Source organism: Aquarana catesbeiana, linkage group LG12 (assembly GCF_042186555.1).
Source record: "Aquarana catesbeiana isolate 2022-GZ linkage group LG12, ASM4218655v1, whole genome shotgun sequence".
Classification (NCBI taxonomy): domain Eukaryota; kingdom Metazoa; phylum Chordata; class Amphibia; order Anura; family Ranidae; genus Aquarana; species Aquarana catesbeiana.
In genome coordinates, this window is record NC_133335.1 from 231206786 (window position 1) to 231219352 (window position 12567).

The window sequence follows — 12567 nt, forward strand, 5'->3', positions numbered from 1 at the left end:
TTTCACGAATATCGTTATCCAACCAACAAAATGGCGACCCGCGGAGCAACTTACTGGCCAGCAAGATGGCGGCGCCCAACCCCGGCGACGTTTGCCAGGCGGCGCTGCTATTGGCTCCCGACTCCCCCGGTGGTGAGATAGCAGAGCGCTGCGGCGTCACCCGGGCCTGTATCCGGCCAGAGCCTCGGTCTGGGAGGTGATAGAGCCCAGCGGGGGCTTGGAGGGTCTGTGGGATGAGGAGCTGTGCGAGGAGAGGCCGGGGCCGCAGCCTCAGAGACACTCAGGAGGTGAGTGAGGTAGGTGGTGATGGTGGGCGGAGACACAAGGCAGGTAAGTACCGGGAGGGGCGGACCTCCCTGTGGAGGATTACAGTGAGCCTGGGTATAGGGAGGCTGTCTGTGAGGGACCGAGCAGGAGTGCAGTGAGCCTCAACACCCGGGTATGTGTGGAGACTGTCTGACGGGGGAACTACAAGGCCCAGCAGGAGTGCAGTGAGCCTGATCACCCCTGTATATAGGGAGGCGGTCTGTGACTGAGGAACTACAAGGCCCAGCAGGAGTGCAGTGAGCCTGATCACCCCTGTATATAGGGAGGCGGTCTGTGACTGAGGAACTACAAGGCCCAGCAGGAGTGCAGTGAGCCTGATCACCCCTGTATATAGGGAGGCGGTCTGTGACTGAGGAACTACAAGGCCCAGCAGGAGTGCAGTGAGCCTGATCACCCCTGTATATAGGGAGGCGGTCTGTGACTGAGGAACTACAAGGCCCAGCAGGAGTGCAGTGAGCCTGATCACCCCTGTATATAGGGAGGCGGTCTGTGACTGAGGAACTACAAGGCCCAATAGGAGTGCAGTGAGCCTGATCACCCCTGTATGTAGGGAGGCGGTCTGTGACTGAGGAACTACAAGGATCAGCAGGAGTGCAGTGAGCCTGATCACCCCTGTATGTAGGGAGGCGGTCTGTGACTGAGGAACTACAAGGATCAGCAGGAGTGCAGTGAGCCTGATCACCCCTGTATATAGGGAGGCGGTCTGTGACTGAGGAACTACAAGGCCCAGCAGGAGTGCAGTGAGCCTGATCACCCCTGTATATAGGGAGGCGGTCTGTGACTGAGGAACTACAAGGATCAGCAGGAGTGCAGTGAGTCTGATCACCCCTGTATATAGGGAGGCGGTCTGTGACTGAGGAACTACAAGGATCAGCAGGAGTGCAGTGAGTCTGATCACCCCTGTATGTAGGGAGGCGGTCTGTGACTGAGGAACTACAAGGATCAGCAGGAGTGCAGTGAGTCTGATCACCCCTGTATATAAGGGTGGCGGTCTGTGACTGAGGAACTACAAGGATCAGCAGGAGTGCAGTGAGTCTGATCACCCCTGTATGTAGGGAGGCGGTCTGTGACTGAGGAACTACAAGGATCAGCAGGAGTGCAGTGAGTCTGATCCCCCCTGTATATAAGGGAGGCGGTCTGTGACTGAGGAACTACAAGGCCCAGCAGGAGTGCAGTGAGCTTGTGTGTGTGTATATATATGTGTGTGTATGTATGTGTGTATATATATATAAAATGTTGCTTGTGGAACTACAAGGCCCAGCAGGAGCACAGTGAGCCTGATCAGGGTATGTAGGTATGGTATCTGGCAGTGACTGAAGAAATAAAAGGCCCAGGAGTAGTAGAGTGAGTCTGATCACCAGGATATATAGGGAGGTTATTTTTTTGTGACTGAGGAACTGCAAGGCCCAGCAGGAGTACAGTGAGCCTGATCAGCACAGTATATAGGCCTGCTGTCAACCTCTTGCTATACTGTTACGTAGGAACTACAATTCCCTACAGGAACACAGTGAGCCTGATCACTCCCTTACATAAGCCCACTGTCCGCCTGTGGCTTTACTGGTGATAAGGAACTTGGAGCCTCAGCAGGAGCACAGTGAGCCTGATCACCCTAGTACAGAAGCCTGGGAAACTACAGGTCTCAGCAGGAGCACAGTGATGGAAGCAACCTTATGCATGGCTATGTGAGGCCTTGCTGCCACTGGGGTGTCAAAAGATCAGCAGGAGGACTGTGAGCCTGATCACCACAGTATATAGACCTGCTGTTAACCTGTTGCTTTAAAGTTACCGAGGAGCTGCAATTCCCAGCAGGGACACAGTGAGCCTGATCCTTCCTGAGGATTTGTGTGTTTGTGTGTGTGGGGGGCAGTGCTGTAGGATGGGGAAAGACGGTGATGGGGGAGGAAGTGGGGGGGGGGGGCAGTGCTGTAGGATGGGGAAAGACGGTGATGGGGGAGGAAGTGGGGGGGGGGCAGTGCTGTAGGACGGAGAAGGGAGTGGGGGGGGCAGTGCTGTAGGACGGAGGAGGAAGTGAGGGGGGGGGGACAGTGCTGTAGGACGGAGGAGGAAGTGTGGGGGACAGTGCTGTAGGACGGAGGAGGAAGTGGGGGGGGGGAAACAGTGCTGTAGGACGGAGGAGGAAGTGGGGGGGACAGTGTTGTAGGACGGAGGAGGAAGTGGGGGGGACAGTGTTGTAGGACGGAGGAGGAAGTGGGGGGGACAGTGCTGTAGGACGGAGGAGGAAGTGGGGGGGACAGTGCTGTAGGACGGAGGAGGAAGTGGGGGGGGGGAACAGTGCTGTAAGATGGAGGAGGAAGTGGGGGGGCAGTGCTGTAGGATGGAGGAGGAAGTGGGGGGGGCAGTGCTGTAGGATGGAGGAGGAAGTGGGGGGGGCAGTGCTGTAGGATGGAGGAGGAAGTGGGGGGGACAGTGCTGTAGGACGGAGGAGGAAGTGGGGGGGGGGCAGTGCTGTAGGATGGAGGAGGAAGTTGGGGGGGGGGGGACAGTGTTGTAGGATGGAGGAGGAAGTTGGGGGCGGGGGGAGGGACAGTGCTGTAGGATGGAGGAGGAAGTGGGGGGGGGGCAGTGCTGTAGCATGGAGGAGGAAGTGGGGGGGCAGTGCTGTAGGTTTGAGGAGGAAGTGGGGGGCAGTTCTGTAGGATGGAGGAGGAAGTGGGGGGACAGTGCTGTAGGATGGAGGAGGAAGTGGGGCAGGGGGGCAGTGCTGTAGGATGGAAGAGGAAGTGGGGGGGGCAGTGCTGTAGGATGGAGGAGGAAGTGTGGGGGGGCAGTGCTGTAGGATGGAGGAGGAAGTGGGGGGGGCAGTGCTGTAGGATGGAGGAGGAAGTGGGGGGGGGCAGTGCTGTAGGATGGAGGAGGAAGTGGGGGGCAGTGCTGTAGGATGGAGGAGGAAGTGGGGGGGGGCAGTGCTGTAGGATGGAGGAGGAAGTGGGGCAGGGGGGCAGTGCTGTAGGATGGAGGAGGAAGTGGGGCAGGGGGGCAGTGCTGTAGGATGGAAGAGGAAGTGGGGGGGGCAGTGCTGTAGGATGGAGGAGGAAGTGTGGGGGGGCAGTGCTGTAGGATGGAGGAGGAAGTGGGGGGGGCAGTGCTGTAGGATGGAGGAGGAAGTGGGGGGGGCAGTGCTGTAGGATGGAGGAGGAAGTGGGGGGGGGCAGTGCTGTAGGATGGAGGAGGAAGTGGGGGGCAGTGCTGTAGGATGGAGGAGGAAGTGGGGGGGGCAGTGCTGTAGGATGGAGGAGGAAGTGGGGCAGGGGGGCAGTGCTGTAGGATGGAGGAGGAAGTGGGGCAGGGGGGCAGTGCTGTAGGATGGAAGAGGAAGTGGGGGGGGGGGCAGTGCTGTAGGATGGAGGAGGAAGTGTGGGGGGGCAGTGCTGTAGGATGGAGGAGGAAGTGGGGGGGGCAGTGCTGTAGGATGGAGGAGGAAGTGGGGGGGGGCAGTGCTGTAGGATGGAGGAGGAAGTGGGGGGGGGGGCAGTGCTGTAGGATGGAAGAGGAAGTGGGGGGCAGTGCTGTAGGATGGAGGAGGAAGTGGGGGGGCAGTGCTGTAGGATGGAGGAGGAAGTGGGGGGGGGGGCAGTGCTGTAGGATGGAGGAGGAAGTTGGGGGGGGGGGGAGAGACAGTGTTGTAGGATGGAGGAGGAAGTTGGGGCAGTGCTGTAGCATGGAGGAGGAAGTGGGGGGGGCAGTGCTGTAGGATGGAGGAGGAAGTGGGGGGGGAGTGCTGTAGCATGGAGGAGGAAGTGGGGGGGCAGTGCTGTAGGACGGAGGAGGAAGCGGGGGGGGGAACAGTGCTGTAGGACGGAGGAGGAAGTGGGGGGGACAGTGCTGTAGGACGGAGGAGGAAGTGAGGGGGGCAGTGCTGTAGGACGGAGGAGGAAGTGGGGGGGACAGTGCTGTAGGACGGAGGAGGAAGTGGGGGGGGCAGTGCTGTAGGATGGAGGAGGAAGTTGGGGGAGGGGCCAGTGTTGTAGGATGGAGGAGGAAGTGGGGGGGCCAGTGCTGTAGGATGGAGGAGGAAGTGGGGGGGGCAGTGCTGTAGGATGGAGGAGGAAGTGGGGGGGGCAGTGCTGTAGGATGGAGGAGGAAGTGGGGGGGCAGTGCTGTAGGATGGAGGAGGAAGTGGGGGGGAGTGCTGTAGGATGGAGGAGGAAGTGGGGGGGCAGTGCTGTAGGATGGAGGAGGAAGTGGGGGGGGCAGTGCTGTAGGATGGAGGAGGAAGTGGGGGGGCAGTGCTGTAGGATGGAGGAGGAAGTGGGGGGGCAGTGCTGTAGGATGGAGGAGGAAGTGGGGGGGGCAGTGCTGTAGGATGGAGGAGGAAGTGGGGGGGCAGTGCTGGAGGAGGAAGTGGGGGGGCAGTTCTGTAGGATGGAGGAGGAAGTGGGGTCAGTGCTGTAGGATGGAGGAGGAAGTGGGGGGGCAGTGTTGTAAGGCGGAGGAGCAAGTGGGGGGCAGTGCTGTAGGATGGAGGAGGAAGTGGAGGGACAGTGTTGTAAGGCGGAGGAGGAAGTGGGGGGCAGTGCTGTAGGATGGAGGAGGAAGTGGGGCAGGGGGGCAGTGCTGTAGGATGGAAGAGGAAGTGGGGGGGGCAGTGCTGTAGGATGGAGGAGGAAGTGTGGGGGGGCAGTGCTGTAGGATGGAGGAGGAAGTGGGGGGGCAGTGCTGTAGGATGGAGGAGGAAGTGGGGGGCAGTGCTGTAGGATGGAGGAGGAAGTGGGGGGCAGTGCTGTAGGATGGAGGAGGAAGTGGGGGGCAGTGCTGTAGGATGGAGGAGGAAGTGGGGGGGCAGTGCTGTAGGATGGAGGAGGAAGTGGGGGGGGCAGTGCTGTAGGATGGAGGAGGAAGTGGGGGGGCAGTGCTGTAGGATGGAGGAGGAAGTGGGGGGGCAGTGCTGTAGGCTGGAGGAGGAAGTGGGGGGGGAGTTCTGTAGGATGGAGGAGGAAGTGGGGTCAGTGCTGTAGGATGGAGGAGGAAGTGGGGGGGCAGTGTTGTAAGGCGGAGGAGCAAGTGGGGGGCAGTGCTGTAGGATGGAGGAGGAAGTGGAGGGACAGTGTTGTAAGGCGGAGGAGGAAGTGGGGGGCAGTGCTGTAGGATGGAGGAGGAAGTGGGGCAGGGGGGCAGTGCTGTAGGATGGAGGAGGAAGTGGGGCAGGGGGGCCGTGCTGTAGGATGGAGGAGGAAGTGGGGGGGGCAGTGCTGTAGGATGGAGGAGGAAGTGGGGGGGCAGTGCTGTAGGATGGAGGAGGAAGTGGGGGGGCAGTGCTGTAGGCTGGAGGAGGAAGTGGGGGGGGAGTTCTGTAGGATGGAGGAGGAAGTGGGGTCAGTGCTGTAGGATGGAGGAGGAAGTGGGGGGGCAGTGTTGTAAGGCGGAGGAGCAAGTGGGGGGCAGTGCTGTAGGATGGAGGAGGAAGTGGAGGGACAGTGTTGTAAGGCGGAGGAGGAAGTGGGGGGCAGTGCTGTAGGATGGAGGAGGAAGTGGGGCAGGGGGGCAGTGCTGTAGGATGGAGGAGGAAGTGGGGCAGGGGGGCCGTGCTGTAGGATGGAGGAGGAAGTGGGGGGGGGGGCAGTGCTGTAGGATGGAGGAGGTAGTGGGGGGGCAGTGCTGTAGGCTGGAGGAGGAAGTGGGGGGGCAGTTCTGTAGGATGGAGGAGGAAGTGGGGGGACAGTGCTCTAGGATGGAGGAGGAAGTGGGGGGGCAGTGCTGTAGGGTGGAGGAGGAAGTGAGGGGGGGGCAGTGCTGTAGGATGGAGGAGGAAGTGAGGGGGGGGCAGTGCTGTAGGATGGAGGAGGAAGTGGGGGGGGCCGTGCTGTAGGATGGAGGAGGAAGTGGGGGGGGGCCTTGCTGTAGGACGGAGGAGGAAGTGGGGGGGACAGTGCTGTAGGACGGAGGAGGAAGTGGGGGGGACAGTGCTGTAGGACGGAGGAGGAAGTGGGGGGGACAGTGCTGTAGGACGGAGGAGGAAGTGGGGGGGACAGTGCTGTAGGATGGAGGAGGAAGTGGGGGGGCAGTGCTGTAAGGCGGAGGAGGAAGTGGGGGGGCAGTGCTGTAGGAGGAAGTGGGGGCCGTGCTGTAGGATGGAGGAGGAAGTGGGGGGGGCGTGCTGTAGGATGGAGGAGGAAGTGGGGGGACAGTGCTGTAGGATGGAGGAGGAGGTGGGGGGACAGTGCTGTAAGGCGGAGGAGGAAGTGGGGGGGCCGTGCTGTAGGATGGAGGAGGAGGTGGGGGGACAGTGCTGTAAGGCGGAGGAGGAAGTGGGGGGGCAGTGCTGTAGGATGGAGGAGGAAGTGGGGGGACAAGTGTACAGGAGGAAACTTTTAAATAAAATAAAGTTTTTGGAGTTTATGGTGATAATACTTTTTTTCCTTCTTAGCCTGAAATTATCAGCCGAGGTTTCTGATTGGAAACTGCCCCACAATCTGCCCCCCGGGGTTTCTGGTGGAATCTTCTTGTGTGATCCGGTACAGCCGGCAGAGACCAGATGTTGCCTGATAGTAGGTAAGAATGGCTATTCAGTGGCCTGTAAGCTCCGGGTGTTTTGTGTTTGCCAATAACCTTCCCGGGACGCCGTGTGTTGCTATGGTAACATCAGGTGCCGTGTGGCGAGTCTGAGGAGGAGGAGAACTTTTACTCATGTTGGAAATTATTGAAAGTTTCATTATAGTGGAATTTCACTCTCAATCAACATTGATTATTTATAATTCTCATGCTGCCGGCATTAGTAAATGATTCATTATTATCATATTTACCCGTTTTAAACTTTATTTACACTTCAGTTACTTCCTGGTTTCTTGCCCAGGTAAATAATGTCATACATCCAAGGAGTCTTCAGGAGGGGAGGAGGGGTCTGTTGATCTAAGCACGCCCTCCTGCCTGCATGCCTGAGCTTGGGGCAGATGGATTCCAGGAAGTAAATGCTATATGAATCATCTGCCCTTACTCAAGATGGCCACGACTAGAAATGGTTGGGGGGGAGGGGGTGTTTTTCATTTTACAGCAAAATAGGTTGGGGGGGGGGCAACACTGTAAGGTGGAGGAATTGTTGGGGGGGGGGGGGGGGGACAGCGCTGTACGGTAGAGGAATTGTGGGGGGAGGGGGCAGCGCTGTAGGAGGAATTGGGGGGGGGGGGAACAGTGCTGTAGGAGGAAGTGGGGGACAGTGCTTCGGGATGGAGTAGGGTGACAGCCCTGTAGGATGGATTGGGTGGGGGCAGCGCTGTAGGATGGAGGAAGAAGTGGGTGACGGTGCTGTTAGGATGGAGGAGGAATTGTGGGGGGGGCAGCACTGTAGGATGGAGGAGGAAGTGGGGGACAGTGCTGTAGGATGGAGTAGGAATTGTGGGGGGGACAATGCTGTAGGATGAAAGAGGAATGGAGGAGGAAGTGGGGAACATCACTGTAGGAGGAAGTGGGGGGACAGCGCTGTAGGATGTGAAGGACTGGGGGGGGGGGACAGCGCTGTAGGGAGGAGGAAGTGGGGGGACAGCGCTGTAGGTGGGAGTGGGGGGACAGCGCTGTAGGATGTGGAGGACTTGGGGGGGGGGGGGGGGGGACAGCGCTGTAGGGAGGAGGAAGGGGGACAGCGCTGTAGGAGGAAGTGGGGGGACAGCGCTCTAGGATGTGGAGGACTGGGGGGGGGGACTGCGCTGTAGGGAGGAGGAAGTGGGGGGACAGCGCTGTAGGATGTGGAGGACTTGGGGGGAAGGGGACAGCGCTGTAGGGAGGAGGAAGGGGGACAGCGCTGTAGGGAGGAGGAAGTGGGGGGACAGCGCTCTAGGATGTGGAGGACTTGGGGGGGGGGGGGGGGTAACGGGACACATCGCTGTAGGGAGGAGGAAGGGGGACAGTGCTGTAGGAGGAAGTGGGGGACAGCGTTGTAAGATGTGGAGGACTTGGGGGGAGGGGGGGGGGGGACAGCGCTGTAGGGAGGAAGTGGGGGGGACAGCGCTGTAGGATGTGGAGGACTTGGGGGGGGGGGGGGGGGGGGGGGGTTTGACACAGCACTGTAGGAGGAAGTGGGGGGACAGTGCTGTAAGATGTGGAGGACTTGGGGGGAGGGGGGACAGCGCTGTAGGGAGGATGGGGGGGGACAGCGCTGTAAGATGTGGAGGACTTGGGGGGAGGGGGGACAGCGCTGTAGGGAGGATGGGGGGGGACAGCGCTGTAGGATGTGGAGGACTGGGGGGGGGGGGGACAGCGCTGTAGGGAGGATGGGGGGGGACAGCGCTGTAGGATGTGGAGGACTTGGGGGGAGGGGGGACAGCGCTGTAGGGAGGATGGGGGGGGGACAGCGCTGTAGGATGTGGAGGACTGGGGGGGGGGGGGGACAGCGCTGTAGGGAGGATGGGGGGGGACAGCGCTGTAGGATGTGGAGGACTGGGGGGGGGGGGGACAGCGCTGTAGGGAGGATGGGGGGGGACAGCGCTGTAGGATGTGGAGGACTTGGGGGGAGGGGGGACAGCGCTGTAGGGAGGATGGGGGGGGGACAGCGCTGTAGGATGTGGAGGACTGGGGGGGGGGGGGGACAGCGCTGTAGGGAGGAGGAAGTGGGGGGACAGCGCTGTAGGATGGGGGGGGGGGGAGGCAGCGCTGTATAATAGAGGTTCAGTAATGGAGGTGGGGGTACTACCCCGCTACTTCACTGCTATACCACTACTACAATGATCTCCACTAGCTCTCAGCTGCTTTGTAAACACAGGAGGTCAGTTTGATTTGGGAAAGGGGAGAAGGAGGGAAGAGGGAGAGAAAAAGCAAAGAGGGGGGAGGGGAGAAGAGAAGGATGCAGCTCATTGGCCGGCATTTGGTGAACTCAGATTTTTTTTTTTTTTGTATTTCTGATCACACAGTTGGGGCTTTTTGTGCTGCTAAAATATACATTAAGGTCGTTAACGAGGGAAATCTGTGTGTGGTTTTTGTTCTGTAATGAGGTTTTATCTGTGATGTGGCGGTGCAGACTTGGTGGTTGTCATGCTAATTAATCCCATAATTCTTTTTTCTGTGATAATTAAAAAGATTGTGAGATGGAGAGGTACAATATGATCCCCGCCGGGGGTTTTCCCACCATGTACAGCAAGCCTGCTATGGCTTGTATAAATCTGAAAGAATTTATAATAATAAAAAAAAAAGGATCCGTACAACATACATGTGTGTATATTAATCCCTCATTTAGTGGTGGAGCTTGAAGGGTCAGTCGTCTCCTTCCAAGAGCGCTGATTGGTGCTGTGCTGATCACATGACAAAAAAAAAGCTTTCAGAATAGAGCATCAAAATGAATAAATAATGGCGCTTTGTTTGCACTGTTTATTTCCGGAGGAGATTCTGTCAATCACAGGCTGTGTCTGTGGTGTGTATGTGCTGGGACTAACAGGGAGGTGAAGTCTCCATCAGCCAATGCTTATATCTCACACCCTAGTGTTTAGCAATACCAGGACAGGGAGAAAGAAAGAGGGAAGGAGGGGGACTGTCATTTGCCACTGTGTGTACGAATTTAAAGTCACATGGGCTGCACAGACAAGAAAAAGGGAGGAAATTAACAACTTAGGAGGGAACTGAAACTGGAGCATGCTCAGTAGAAGTGACATTGGCTGGTCTACACAATCTTAGGCTGCAGTGTAGACACAGAAAAGGAGGGAGGGACAGTGAACAGAAGGATCAACCAGGTTTTTTTTTTTTGCAATGTACAGAAAACAAAAGCTCTAGTAGCAAAGTGATTAGGAAGAGTGCAGAGTGTGAGAACAGCGTCTATGATTGGGTTGTAGATCTCGCTTCTTTTCTTCCATTCACACCGGCCGCTAATTCTGCTTCATTCCTTGCAGGAAGAGGCGGAGGGAGAATGACGTCTCCCAGCTCCCGCAGTCAAAGAGGAGCAGCGGGAGTCCCCCGTTCCAGGACTGGGAAGCGGAGGCGGAGGTAAGAGCGCCATCTTTAGATGTATCCGATTTATTTATCATATGGGAGATCTATAAAGTAGAAAAATAAATATAACAAAGGAGAAGCAAACCTGTAAAGTACCGAACTGAATCGGCAGCATGGAGTTGGGTAGGCTTCTTAAAAACCTTTTCCTATTATACTTTGGAAAGCTGGGTGTACATTTGTAGAGCGTGTGTACATACCGGTACTGTATAGAATTTTTCCCTTCCGTACGCATATATGCGACCTCACAGAACTGGGTCTTTATCCGTGGGGCCGCACATATGCGGATCTTTGTGCTGGGAGCATACCGCACAGAGATGGTCTCTTGTCGTTTTTTTCTTTTTTTTCTTTTTTTTTTTTTTCTGTCTCCTAAGCCCTTTTTTTTTTTTCTGTCTTTCTTTTGGTGTTTTTATTTTCTGTTTCTTTTGCTGTTTTTATTTTCTGTTTCTTTTGCTGTTTTTATTTTCTGTTTCTTTTGCTGTTTTTATTTTCTGTTTCTTTTGCTGTTTTTATTTTCTGTTTCTTTTGCTGTTTTTATTTTCTGTTTCTTTTGCTGTTTTTATTTTCTGTTTCTTTTGCTGTTTTTATTTTCTGTTTCTTTTGCTGTTTTTATTTTCTGTTTCTTTTGCTGTTTTTATTTTAATTTTCTGTTTCTGTTGATGGTTTTTATTTTGTTTCTTTTAGTGTTTTTTCTTTGATTATTTTGTTTCTTTTGGTGTTTTTATTTCCTGTTTTTTTTTTGGTGTTTTTGTTTTCTGTTTTTTCTTTTGGTGTTTTTATTTTCTGTTTTTTCTTTTGGTGTTTCTTCTTTCTTTGATTATTTTTTGTTTCTTTTGGTGTGTTTTTTTTTTTTTCTTTGATTATTTTCTGTCTCTTTTGGTGTTTTCTTTGATTATTTTCTGTCTTTCATTTGGTGTTTTTTATTTTTGTCTCTTTTGTCGTGGGTTTTTTTTTTTTTTCTTATTTTTAAATTTTTTTTTCTCTCTCCAGTCTTCTTCAGGGAGCGACAGCAGCAACAACAGTAACAGTAACCTCAGCCTAGACAGAAGCAACGCCTCAGACCACCCCCAGACTTTGGGCAGCTCAGGCCCCGCCACCCCGCAGCCGGTGTCCGCCCCCGAGCAGTCCGCTCTCAATCAGGGACCCTACGTACACATCAATCAGATCCTGAAAGAGGCCCACTTTTCCAGTTTACAGCAGCGCGGCTGCCCCTCCTCCTGACCTGCCTGGTCCCGCTCTTCACCAAAAAAAAAAAAAAACAGGACTGGTCGTGTTCTTGGACTCGCCAATACAGCCCTGTTCCTCCAATAAAAACCGTCAGCTGTCTTATCGCAAGCTCACAACTGACCAGGTAAACTTGACTCTATTCTGTCCTCCTCACCGGCTGCAAGAGACTTATTTTTTTTTTTTTTTCATTTGATGAGGAGGAGAAACGCTCAGAGCGTTGGACGGTTTTTCCATAGTCTGAAATGCCAACTTGCTCTTTATTTTTTATTTTTCTTTAATTGTGTAAATTTTTGTTTGTATATTTTATTTTTTTGGCGGGTGACTGAAGCTAGCACTTTTTCGGGGTATATACATAAATTATATAGTCTTGGTTCCACCTACAATTTATGGCAAAAAGCAGTACTATAGGGGCTTCGGGAGGTTGCACAAAGGCTGCTGATTGACCAGGATGCATTGCAGCATAGGTAGGTGCCAAGAGAACTGAGGGGTAAGTGTTTATTGCCCAATCAGAGATCGACTTCATGCAGCAATATGGTAGAAAGTGATGGGACCAGCAGTTCCGCAACAGTTTCTTGTTCCATTATCGGTGGTCCAGCTTATGAAAACCAATGCCCTTGGAGTGGAAAGGGTCTGAAAGAACCCCACTGCCCCTGCAACCGGTTAAAGCTGAACTCCGGGCAGAGAATTTAAACCACCAACAAATGTCTTTAGCAATTCACTGCTGCAACCACAATGAGAAACCAGCATAAGGGCTTGGGGATCCCTGGATGTTCCCTTTGTAAGAGCAGTGCCCTCCCTTCCCTGGACTATCGGTCTTGTAACAGTCCCACTCCCCTTTACCAGCTGCGTCATCACTAGCTGTGTAGGAGGACCCGGGTGTTTCAGGGTCTCTGTCCCTCCCACTAAGACTGGCGACAAACTTGCCCAGTGCCCCCCCCCCCCCCCCCCCCTCCCAATTCACATCCATTGATGGCTACATGTCCCATTGCATGCTGGGAAATGACCTTTTTTCATTAGCCCTGCAAAGTGATGTCGGAGACTTGCTTAGGGCTTGTTCACATTTTGTTTTTAGTCTCTAAATAGTAATCT

At 55.1% G+C, this 12567-nt stretch overlaps 1 protein-coding gene across 2 annotated transcripts; it reads left to right on the forward strand.

Annotated features, from left to right (window-relative positions):
- The first annotated feature begins 85 nt into the window (after positions 1–85).
- On the forward strand, positions 86–11598 carry VCF1 (VCP nuclear cofactor family member 1). Of its 2 annotated transcripts, none has more exons than XM_073606898.1 (4): positions 86–296; positions 6713–6837; positions 10155–10248; positions 11242–11598. In XM_073606898.1, the coding sequence occupies exons 2-4, from the start codon at positions 6821–6823 to the stop codon at positions 11470–11472; spliced, it is 342 nt and encodes a 113-aa protein (XP_073462999.1). In that variant the 5' UTR covers positions 86–296; positions 6713–6820; the 3' UTR covers positions 11473–11598. The 2 variants fall into 2 exon arrangements, with proteins under 2 accessions (XP_073462999.1, XP_073462998.1); XM_073606897.1 differs by having other exon boundaries at positions 91–287.
- The last annotated feature ends 969 nt before the right edge of the window (positions 11599–12567 follow it).